A 12,843-nucleotide genomic window follows, 5' to 3' on the forward strand; every position below is an offset into this window, starting at 1 on the left:
CTGACTGTCGAAACATGGAGTAATGGAATGTCCTGATCCTGGTTTGACCGGGAAAGACCTGGTTTCCACCCCTCCCTGTGGACTTAGTACCTCATTTCCCTCTGAAAGTGTTCCAGGTGGGATCATCAATTACAGTGTCACTCTGTCTACTACATGTCCTTACATCTGTTTTCAAAGTCATTGTTTGGCAGTTAGTCAGACTGACAACATTTATTTAACATTTAAACTGTTTAGACACAGGCTCCCACTACTAGACTCCTTTTTGTTTCCTCCCAATATTCTCCATAGGGCCTCCTTTTTCTGAAGATTTTATGAAAGAAAATTCATAATAATGAAGGGTCTTATTTACATGCCACTCAATATATGTCGAGTGAAGAAAATGACTTCACTTATCTGCCTTTGTCAAGTCATTGTCTTTTGAGTGCAGTTTAGGCTTCAAATTCTGTGGTTTCAGGTTATAGATGCACAAATCACATGTGGCATGAGACACACTGAAAACCAGAATCCCTCTTCATAAGTTTGAAATGTCATCATTTCTCCCAAGGACACAAGATTTCCTTTATGACTCTGCAGATATATCTAAAAGTCTTCATTTGTCAGTTTGATGAGTGTGCTACCAAATAACACTACCTTGGCACGTAAATCATTTTCCCATGAAATCTTTAAAGAGCATTGTCAAATATTTCTTTGTAGCCTTTGATTCTGCTGGTTTTATGCTTTTAAGGTGTCAGGAAATATAGCTGACTCTCTGGGGTAATTTTCTTTTAAAGTTCTAGATAGCAGATGTTTATAAAACCTAATAGAAAAGGTCTTTCTCTTCTCTTGTGGGTTAGATTTAAATCAGAAAATACAATAACTGACAGAGTAGTTGTGAACTACATTAATAATTCTAAAATTTAAAATTAATATATTCTTCCATCTGGAGTCTTAACTAAACATTTTTAACATCTTTGAAATTCACAAAGAAAAGGTGTCTCTTGTCAAGTAACGAGAAGCTAGACAGCTAGGACTTTCATTGTTCTCAGGTCAGATATCGCTTAGATTCACACCCCCATTGCAATCAGAGTTATGCATATGTATGTTGAGAGCTTTCCCATTCAGCAAGCAGATTTATAATTCCTCTAGAGACAAGTTTTTGTTGCAAAGGACTAGCATCTCTATATGCATAATCACTCCTTTCTGTGTGCTTTTGCAGAGTGAGCCAGGATGCTCTTTATTTTTATGGACACATTTGAAAGCCTCTGCTTTCAACATTTATATTAAGGTGACAGTAGCACAATGTAAGAACATTCAATCAATCAATCATGTAAGATTTAATGAGCATTTATAATGTATTAGACTATGCTAGGTACTGAGATTATGAAAATGAACAAAGAATAATCCCTGCCATTTAAAATACTCTTAGTGTAATGAGAAGGTAGATTCATTAATGAACAGTTATAAAGAAAAAATGTGAAAGGTGGAGCAGTGATAAAGGTTTTATTGCATACCCCACATAGACATGGGACCCCAGAAAGTGAGAGTAAACTTCAGTATAACTTGAATGTCATTTGGTTCACTAGAGTATGAGTTGGTTTCCTTTCCTGCATGGAGAATCCTATGGCCTAACCCCACCCTGTCCTCCACTGGGAGCTGAACCACTCTGGCTTGGAGCAGCCTGAGGAGAACTGCAGGTCCTTGCCTGAGTGTTCTCCGACTTGAGTCTTTTCTACAACTCACAGGAGGAGTTGTATGTGTTTACTCAGGGGACGCTAACAGATCTGATTTGATGTGGAATCATGCAACTTTTGTGGTAGGAAACCCAAGCTCCCAAAGGACCCCAGAAGCAGACCCAGAAAGTTCTTTTGATAAGGCATTACTTGGGACCACGTTAGGCCAGAGAAGATAGAAAGTTCAGGATCTAGAGGGCTCCAGTGATTATAGGATTGGTGGTAGGAAGTTATGTACCAACTGGATATGTTGGACATTTGTCCATAATAAGACCTGCTCGTGCTAGCTTTGACTTACTAGATTCCATTGACCTTAATCCCCTCTGAATCAGTTCTGGCATTTTTGACAACAGGGTCATGGTTCCAAGCTCCTTTTCATACAGTTGGCAACTCTGATCCTGTCCTGTCAGTTCTTTCTCCATTCCCAATTCTATTCATATTCATGCTATCTCTCCCACAACAAGGTAGAGAATGCAAGTTTCATCTCTTATTATTAAGGATATCTTACATAAAGATTACTCATGTAACGAAATAGCCATAGCACTCAGCTCTGGGCTTGACAGAGCAGGGTCCTAAGCAGAAGGAAGGCTGCTTGTCAAGGAAGATGTTGGCAGGGAGCCCTGTGGACCAGCAAGAATGTCAGCAGTATTTGCGTGCTTGGCATGGAAGACACAGCTCTTCCTTCAGTCAGCAGCATGGAGTATCTGTATTCAAGTAGCTTTGACCTTGAACTGACTGCTGACCAGCTGCTGTCAAATTCATGTCTGGACAAATTAATGTCTGGAGAAGCCAGTCAGTAGACTAGACCAGTGCTGGTCAACAATGACCTTATTACCAATCCAAGGTGATAATACAAACTGTAAAGACAATGTAGCAAGTTTTGTATATAGCTAACTGTATTTGGTTTAAAGGAATCTGAGATGGTTTTTACGTATCTTTAGTGTTAGGAGTCTTCCTATTAAAGGCAATAGATGGCTATTTTATTTTATTTTATTTTATTTTTATTTTATTAAAAAACTTTTTTTAAACATTTATTTATTTTTGAGAGACAGAGGGGGCAGAGAGAGAGGAAGACACAGAATCCGAAGCAGGCTCCAGGCTCCAAGCTGTCAGCACAGAGCCTGATGCAGGCTCGAACTCACAAACCGCGAAATCATGATCTGAGCCGAAATTGGATGCTTAACCGACTGAGCCACCCAGGCGCCCCAATGGCTATTTTATTTTCTGTCAAAATAATGTTTCTGTCAAAACAAAAGTTGGCAATTTTATGTTGGTTCTACAGATTTTAGGGGATTGTTTTGTTATTTCTTCCATGAAACATTCAGGTTTTGGGAACCACTGATATAAGAGTCTGGTATACAACTGTTCCCTAGAGCTTTCTTAACCTTGACACTTTTGGCATTTTGAGCCAGGTAATTCCTTGTTGGACAGGGAGTTGTTCTGTGCAGGGTAGGATGTTTTCCAGCATCATGGCCTCTAGCCACTCGACGCCAGTAACAACCCTCCACATCTGGACATAGCAACTAAAAATGCCTTCAGGCATTAGGTGGGTTGGGGTGGGTTGAGTGGGGCTGTGTTCAAAAAGTTTGAAAGGTACTACTCCAGAGACATTGTAAATTTTATTTTATTGTTATTTGTTTATTTTATTATTTTCTCTTAAAGAATTTCTGTTGCAATAAACAACAGGTTATGGTCACTTGTATGGTGACCATTAATAAATGCAGGTAGCAAGGAGAACAAAGCTATTAAAATACAGTAAAGTCTTCATTTGAGAGCACAGTTTGTTCCAGAAACATACTTGTAATCCAAAGCACTTGTATGTCAAAGCCAATTTCCCCATAAGAAATAATGGGAACTCAGATGATTCGTTCACAACCTAAAAATATGCATATAAAAATGATTATAATATTGTAATATAATACAACATAATAAAGAAAATACAAAATATAAAGACAAATAAACAAACTAACCTGCACTTGCTTTTGAAAACCTTTGTGGCCGGTGTGAGGGAGACAAGAGAGAGGAGGGTTGTTATGTAGGACGACTTTCACTGTCACTAATGGAATCACTGCTATCTGTTGGCTCAATGGAGTCTTTTTCTTTTCATGCAACTTTAACAAGGAACCTATCCAATGACACTTTTTTTTTGCCTCCTTTTGAGGATTTCACGGAAATGTGACATAGTGTTGTTGTTAAACAGATTCATCATTCACACTGCTACAGCCTTGTTCGGGTGGTGATTTTCTACAAAACTTTGTAGTGTTTCCCATATTTTACACATCTTCCTGATCTCATTTGAAGTGAGGGATTTCTCCACCTTTTTCTCCTCTTCCTCTGCAGACGAGCTCACCTCCATAATCTCTTGCTATTGCTTGAGATCCAACAGTTTGATGCAATAGTCAGATGCCAGTTGTGGGCACCTTCCAATGTTCTGAAAAAATCACTGATTTCTGTCCAACACCACAGCCTGAGACCAAGCATCTGAGCATGGGAGATGATCACCCACAATTGTGCAGAGAGAGAGAGAGAGAGAGAGAGAGAGAGAAGAACCATTGGTTCATTTGTGATTATGTGACATTCTACCTCATGTACTACTCATATTGAAAGACATTGCTCGTTTATCAAGTTAAAGTTTGTTAGAAATGTTTGCTCATCTTTTGGAACACTTGCAGAACAAGTTACTCACAATCCAGGATTTTAACGTGTGTGTGTGTGTGTGTGTGTGTGTGTGTATTCCTTTATTATCTATTATTATACCTTGATATGTGTCTCATAAAGATGCTGTAAGGCTTAGTTGGCATTAACAAAGTATTGAAAACTCTCAACTAAAGCATAGTGTAGAAAGACAAAGTATTATTACATATAATAGTATTTTGCATTGACATGTCACTTTTCACTTAAGACTCTCAATCTATTGGTTCAGTTGTTTCCTCAGTGTATGATTCTCAGTTCATGTCAGAGAAACTGAGGCACAAGCCAATATTCACCTGACAAAATAATCAGGGAATTAATTAAGTCTCTCATTTCCTTTATAATACCCTAATCACTTTTACTGTATATATTTTATAGTATGGTATAATACCATACTATATATACTATAGTATATAGTATATAGTGTATATTGTATATAGTATATATAGTATAGTATTATATATATTATATAATATATTTAGTATGTAGTAAATATATATTTTATATTTATATTCTATTCTATATACTTTACAATTTTTAAACACCCATATTTCTCTTCGCTCGGCTGGCAGCCTCTGAGAAGTAGGGGCAGGTCTTCTTTAGTTGTCTATCTCTCATAACTTACGGGGGGCTGTGGGCACCACATTCACGGGCAGCTGGCAGACCCTAGGAAATGCCAGTTGCATTAGCGCAGTCCTCCCCAGAAACATTTTCATTATAGATTCGTGTTTTCAGTGCTGGACTTTTAGTACTGAGATTGCTGTTAAGTAAACGTATCTGCATCTTTTGTAATAATCTAGTTATAATACAACTTAAAATATTTGGTGGCATAATGAGGACCGCATTCTGATTTTCATGGACATTAACTAACTTTGCCTTCATGGGCTCCTTTCCTCCATTTAAAAAAAAAGTTAAAAATGATAGTTTATGATTACATTGGTAGAAAGATGGCTACAATCTAAGATGGATTATATTCTTATTTTATGATTAAAAAATTATTAAAACACTCTTGTGGGACCCTAAAAGTACCGTGTACCCTGGGCACTGTGCCTGTGGTAACCAGTAAAGAAGTGAGCACTGAGGGTCACACAATGAAATGTTAACTATCTTTTTCCCCTTCATTCTCATGCTCCCCGGGAGATAATCTGGTTTTATTGCCTCAGGGAAGAAAGACATAGAAAGCAATAAAAACACCAAGTTCTTGGCTTCTGGGTTCAAAAGCATGGGTTTTAAGATGGGTTTTAGGATGATGCCCTGGATTTGGAAGAGGAGATGAAGGGCTGGGGTGCCCCGTCCCTTGGGAGATGAAGAGTTCATGGACTGAAGATGGAGGGCACCAGAGAAGCCGAGAGCATGTGGGTTTGTCTGGGACCCCCAAATTGGAATTAAGACCTTATAGAAATCCCTGAGCAGGTGGGCCCTGTCACTGCCTAGCCCTCTATTCCCGGGTAATGATTTTGGAGGTGTTGAACTGTGGGGCTTCTGTATGCCTCCCAAGCCCAGTGTGGTGGGACCATGAAACTTTGATGGGCCAGGCAAACAGCTTAGGGATGGCATTTGGCTTCCAGGAACCCTGGGTGGAGAGGGACACAAGAAGGTTCTTGGTGGCCTAGAAAATGGCATGCTTGTGGCAGAGTCCCAGTCTACACAGAGTCCATGTGGCAGGACCAGGAGGGCAGAGCAGAGATCTGTGTGGATCCATACTAGAAGACCACAGGAGAATGAGGAGGTTTCCACGGATGTCAGCAGGGAGAGATGATGACAACAGAAATGGATTCTTGGCATTGCAGCATCACACAAGCTCTTGAGAGTTGGAAGGGATCCATAATTGACCAAGATTAAGGTTTTTCCATCTTGGCAATATGAGCATTTGGAAAAGAAATTAAGTACAATTATGGAAAAACTAAAGTTGCAATTCTTGTACACCAGAAATTTGGTGGATTAGTATTCACTATACATAGGTGTTTATGGTGCTTGACAGTAATAAAGGATCTTCTGCTTTTATTTTTTTCATTTTGCAAAAATCTCATGGGTATTACATCTGTCCTCATTTTACACTGTGGAAATGAAAGCACAGAAACATTAAGTGACTTGCCCAACGTCACACAGCTAAGACCTGAGCAATGACTCAAACCCATGGCCCCATTCACTCTCTCACTCCTGGTTTTTGATGTTCAATATTCCCCCCTAAGGATTTAAGTGAGAGTTTCCTGTGAGGCTCTCTAAAAATGCTGATATGGTACCAAAATGCTTTCAGTGTTTTGCAATTTAATGCTCAGATGTTAGGAGGGCAGAGAGTTCACATGCCTGAGCTCTGCTGCTCTACCCTGGGCTCTCTCTCTGCTGTGTTCTATGCAGTTCTCTGCTCTCCTCTCAGAGGTGGGGAAGCAAGGGTATAGTTTGAATGCAGTGTAGGGGCCTAGTCCCAAAACAGTGGGATGAGGTGGGCCTAGGGTCTCCTGACTTGGATTCTCGGTGCCCCATCCAGGTGAGTGGATGCTGTTCTGCTTCCACAACCCTGTGCCCATTGTAGAATTCTCTTGTTTGTCTGTGTTTCTTGCTTGGCTGTGAGCAACTGAAGGCAAGGACTGCATTAGGGTTGTTTCCCATGGCATCCCCTCCTGGCATGTAGTAGGTACTTAAAATATTTCCTGAATGAATAGACAATTGAATGGATGGATGAGTGGATGGGTGGATGGATGGATGGATGGATGGATGGATGAATTCTTGAGTACCTCAGTGTCCCTTACATAATCTTAGCCCTGTATTCCCTCAATAACAAGGCCTCTTCTGAGCGATGTTTGGGTTCAGCTTCCTTTATGTCACCTAAGAAAGCTTTGCAAAAATAGATACTTCTTCTGTAGGCCACTTCACTTCCTTTTTCCTTCCCTATTCCCCAATCCCTCCATTATTATTATTTCTATCCACCCTTGTAGTCAAGATGTTTGGAATATTTTTCCCTCTTCCATCTACATGTTTTTTCAGCTTATGTTTGTCAGCCTTCTTTAAACTCTCTTTAAATGCCAGAAGCACATGTTATGAACCCATATAACAGATACTTTGCTCTTTCTCATTTTGAAAAAAAGAAATTGATGGTAGAAAAAATTTCTAACGTGACAAATTGCCTTTTTAATTTATTACTATGTCTTATTTTTGAATTTACTTTTGGTAAATAATCTACATTATTGAATAAGTTTCAGTTCAGTGGAGTCACTGAGTAATTGCTGTGTTGGATAAGTATTGTGCTTGTGATATTATTAGTTTTATCATATGTGTTAAGTTGTTTTTAGAAAATAGCCTCAGCATTACTTGAAAAGAGGTGGAAAATACTTTATATATCCCACATCCAGTGAATTTGTAATTAAAGCAATGTCATAAAGATGGTAAATTTGCATTGGATCATTAAAAAATTGTTTTAAAGCAGTACATGATAAATAAGATTTATCTCTTAACAGATTCTAATTTATTTTCTCAGGCACCATGACAGAGAAACCTATCCCAAAGATTATGATATAGAAGTTCCCGAGGAAATAAAAAAACTGTGTAATTCAACATATTGGCGACTTGGAACCAATGAACCCCCAGTAAGTAATTGCTACTGATTTCTTTTATTTAAAAACATTTTTTTTAATGTTTATTTATTTATTTATTTATTTATTTATTTTGAGAGAGAGAGAGAGAGAGCACGAGCAGGGGAGAGGCAGAGACAGAGGGAGAGAGAATCCCAAGTAGTCTTTGTGCTGCCAGCACAGAACCCAATGTGGGGCTCCAACTCACAAACTGTGAGATCATGACCTGAGTCTAAGAGTCCGACGCTTAACCAACTGAGCCACCCAGGTGCCCCTGATTTCCTTTAAGTGGAATCTTCTTCCAGGTGAAACATGGAAAAGTAAAGGTGCAAGCACTTTGTGCCACCCTCCTAAGCTATGTTGGTTACTTAGGCAGGTGACTTAGTCACTGTGTGCTTCAGTGACCTTACCTGTAAATGTGCACAGTTCATAAAGTTATTATTGGGAAAATTCAATGAGATAAAGCAAATAAAGTGCTTACCTCAGTACCTAGCATATAGTGAGCACTCAAGAAATTATTAGTGCTCTTATGATGCTGTTGCTGTAGCCACAGCATTTTGTTCAATGTCTCCTTTAACCTTCACAATAATCCTGTGCAGTAGGTATTATTGTTTCTATTTTACGGATGGGGAGAAACTCCTAGAAGTTAAGTGACTTACTCAAAGTCAAACAGCTGGGAGTGGCAGAGTGAGAGTTTGAGTCCAGTTCTTTGATTTCAAGTCTTTTGTATTTGTCTTAAGGTGGTGGAGTTGTGACTTATTAAAACATGCTGGTATTATTCTCCTAACGTTTGTATGATCCAATTCCTAAAGGAATATTCACTGCACAAGTACTTCCTATTTGAATTGCCGTGAGTGGCTTATTCCTTGGCTATTTTGGTGCCTGCCCAATCAGTGTAAGGCAGGAGCTCACCTCTCCAGAGACTCCCAAATTGTGTCCTACCATGTTAAGAGCTTTAGGACTGCCTGAAGACTCAATTCAGCCTTATAGGATGGCTTTGGGGCCTGAAGAGCTGGTAATTTGACTAGGACACATGTGAATGTGTTCAGAAGACTGGGTTTGCATCACATTCTGCCCCCAAAGTCAGGGCTAGCTTGAAATAAGGCAAGCCCAGTAAGATGAGTAATTCAATATTGGAAATGGAGCTAGAAGATTCTCAGTTCTCCAGGGTTATGGGAATGAATTAGCCTATCAGGGCCCATGCTTGTTACCTTCTTGCCTTTTATACTTGCAATGGACAGAGAATGATAAGGACAGCCTGAAAAATGGGGACTTACTACAAAGATGCAGGTATCTGGCTATGGAATCAAGGACAGTCACAGGAACAAAGACAGGTCTAAAGCAAGACATCCTCCCCCTCCCCTTTCACTCACTCACACACACACACACACACACACACACACACACACACACACACTGTCTCATTGGCATCCTTATTTTGTTTTGCTGCTCATTGCCTTCTTGCCCCTATAGCTCCAATCTCAAGGGCATTCTGATAGTTTCCTCAGTTCCCACATTGCCCTTCTACCTTGCACCAAGCCGCCTTTTGGTCACTAGCCAGTACATGGAGGGGTTCCCAAGTCTGATGCTCAACTCTGTCAATAGCCACTCTGCCCTGTTCCACCAGAGCCAGCTTTGCCTTGCTTTCTTGAGCGCGGGGCTACATGGTCAGGACAAGAGCAAGTTGGGCAAAGCAGGCATTACCTGGCGTGCATTTAGCATCTTTGACTCTTTTTTTTTTTTTTTTTGAGAGGGCGGGGTGGGGCATGAGCAGAGGAGGGGCAGAGAGAGAGAGGGAGACACAGAATCCAAAGCAGGCTCCAGGCTCTGAGCTGTCAGCACAGAGCCCAACACAGGGCTCAAACTCGCGAACTGCAAGATCGTGACCTGAGCCGAAGTCGGACGCTTAACCGACTGAGTCACCTAGATGCCCCTAGCATCTTTGACTCTTAAAAACCATTTATTTTTGATTTCTCAGTGAAAATGTTCTTGGCCTCTGGGTTGTGGGAGGATGTGAGATGAGGTGAACTATGAGATGTAGGAACCTCAAACATTCATTTTGTTCCATCTACACATCATAGCAATCAAGACTCAGGTTTAATAGAGGATGTATAAATTAGATAATATTTTATTTTCTTCATGGTCATTGAAACTGTGTGCTTCTTCTTCCAGGTTTATAGGTATATTGATAGGAATGAAAACAGATCAATGGGTCAACTATTTCTGATGCTATTCTCATATCTTAATAGTAAGTTACATTTTTGTGTATTTTTGTGTATAAAGCACTGGTTCATCCATCTTGTTTCTTGCTCTTCTCAACAAAGTTATAAAGTTGACAAGAAAGATATTATTATTCCAGTTCTAAACCTAGACTCACTGATATTCAGTGATTCCCCCCAAGGTCCCAGGTGTAAAAAGGAGAGGGATACAGGCACAGAACCTTCATATTTTCATATGTCGGGTGTGATGCTGGATATAGCAGGAGTAAGGATGAGTTTTCCTCTTGCCACAGAGTTTTGATAGAGGCCTAAACACTAGGATACTCTCAATAGTGGGTGAAAACCACACATCCTAAAGCAAGATCCTAGACCATCTAGGCACCTGCTAAGATATTCTAAACCAGGTTAGGCCAGTATGAGTGATTATGTCCTTGAAGACTAGAGTCTAGAGTTCAGGAAGGATTTATTTATTTGTGGGTTGCATGCCCCTTCTTCCTCAATTGAGAGGTTTTCCTTCCTCAGTTTTCAAGGGAATGAGACAGATGAATATTTGTGTCCTGGAATTTAGATGACTTGGGTTCCAGATATATGACACATGTGAAACAGCAAGGCCCACCTGCTGCAGGATTCTATGTCTAAAGCACCCCCAGTTGGAAAAGTGAGAAGTTTAAATCTAATACAGTTAGAAGTTTTGATTATGTCACTGGACTGGAAAATTTCATAACTAAAATGAGATCCTTCTTGAGATTGAGGGACCTAGAAACGTTATGGGATTTGCTTAAAATTTCCATTAAGTGAAAGGAAAGAACTAGCCATCCATGGGGGCTGGAAGAGGCAGTATGATTAAAATGAAGTTGCTTCATGAATTGCATCCTACTGATGCAACAGGATCAATTCAATTCAACAGGATCAATTCAACAGGATCGATTCTGACTTTATCTCAGAGTCTGGACCAATCTTCAGGTTGGCCCTCTGAGTGGCCCACGTTGTATAAACGAGGAGACTGAGGTGAAGTGAAGCTAAATGACTTGTTCAAAGTCAAACAGCTATAAAGTTGTATTAAAATTTAAAATCTATTTTTCCCCTCTGATTACAGAATCTAAGATCTTAAATACTTCTCCAACTGCCTCTTGGAGCACTAAGTTGTTCCACCCCTAGCCCAGTGGTCTTTTTAACCCCCAACACTGCATCCTCCCTGCAGAAAATGAACCTGATTGGCTTTCATCCTCTGACTTGGGCATTATGTACATCTCACTGCATATGTGTTGTGGCATCAGTTTCTTACATCTTATCTATAACTCTATCCTGTTTGCTGAATTACGTCTACACACATGCCAGCTAGCCCTATTCCCATATGTCTCTTTTCCTAAATGTCTTCTTAGCAGTTTTGGATTTTTGCAGTATTGCTGCTGAGTGGTTGCTTTTTATGTCCACCAGCATTTCTCTTCTGCTGCATGAAGTTCTCACTGCCCATATATGCTGTAGCTGGGGCTATTGTGAGCATTGTTTGTTTGTACCGGGCTTTTAAATTAGCCTTTCTTTGTGTCTACATTTTGGCTGAAACTCCAAAAGGCCACAAACAAAAACATAGTCCCATGTGCCAAAGTGAAATATTAGGCCACTTGAGTGGGGCCCCCAAAGATGGTGCCCTTAGGCCAGCACTCACATGAAGGATACAAGAGGACTGAAATCCAAGAAGCCAAAAGTAGAGTTTGAGAGAAGAAATGGGGTTTTGGAAAAGGTGTACTGTGAGTCTCATCTGCCTGGTGAAGTTAAGGTTCGGGTGATCTGTCTGAAACAGCAGAGCAGAAAGAGAGGAACTAGCTACCTGTACATTATTGGTGGGACAAAGATAAATGAGCACTCAGGCCCAGAGGTGGCTTTTGGGGATCAGATGTGGGCCATGTAGAAGAGAAAGATGACAGGGAGTCATCTCAGAACCTGCCCAAGAGCCCCTCATGTAGGGATTTAAGGGACATTGACTGGGTTCCCAGGGGCTGAGGAAGGACAGTTAAGTCCAGACAGTGGCAGCCTGTGTCATGGAACATAACCACTGAATACTTCCAGAAGGGATCTTAATATCCAACAGAATATCTCAAGGAGGTCTGTTTCGAACATCAATCAATGCTGGAGAGGGTCAGACTTCAGACATACCCAGAGGAAACCGAAACAAGATGATACTTCCATTTTTCTTGCATTTACCTCTCTCTTCCTCCTATCCCCACTCACTCATCTTAAACCCTCCAGAAGCCAGAGGGAGTTGAGGAGTAGGAAAGAAGTTTAAGGGGGACAACTGAGAAGAAGCTAAATGTGCCCCCTTTTCCTACTGAGTTATGCCAAGCTAAAGCTGACCCAAGGTACAGGAATTTTAAATGAAACTTTCATTTTAAATGGAGTTTTGGCCAGTACTTGGGACTGGGTATTTTACTTACCTCAGTTAGATTCCTCCTGGGACAGAAGGAGCCAGAAGATGTTTATATTAGCTGAGAGTGACCATAAAGTGGTGGCAACTGTTCTATATTTCATCAAGGAGCATAAGAAAGAATCCACCTCTCCAAAGGACTATGGATGAGCAGTGATGGAGGAAGAATAGATTTGTTTATTGATTGCACCTACTTACAAGTCCCACCTACTCAGTGAACTAGTTGTCCATTT

General features: G+C 40.3%; 1 protein-coding gene across 8 annotated transcripts in view; it reads left to right on the forward strand.

Annotated features, from left to right (window-relative positions):
* Nucleotides 1-12,843, forward strand: part of CFAP95 (cilia and flagella associated protein 95) — a 184,101-nt gene that overhangs the window by 23,637 nt on the left and 147,621 nt on the right. For all 8 annotated transcript variants that reach the window (XM_086684984.1, XM_086684989.1, XM_086684983.1 and 5 more), the window contains exon 2: nucleotides 7,876-7,984. In XM_086684984.1, coding sequence (XP_086541110.1) covers nucleotides 7,876-7,984 — 109 coding nt within the window. The remainder of the gene's footprint in view (nucleotides 1-7,875; nucleotides 7,985-12,843) is intronic.

This window comes from Puma concolor, chromosome D4 (genome assembly GCF_028749965.1).
Source record: "Puma concolor isolate L17-30 chromosome D4, mPumCon1.1.hap2, whole genome shotgun sequence".
In the NCBI taxonomy this organism is placed as follows: Eukaryota; Metazoa; Chordata; class Mammalia; order Carnivora; family Felidae; genus Puma; species Puma concolor.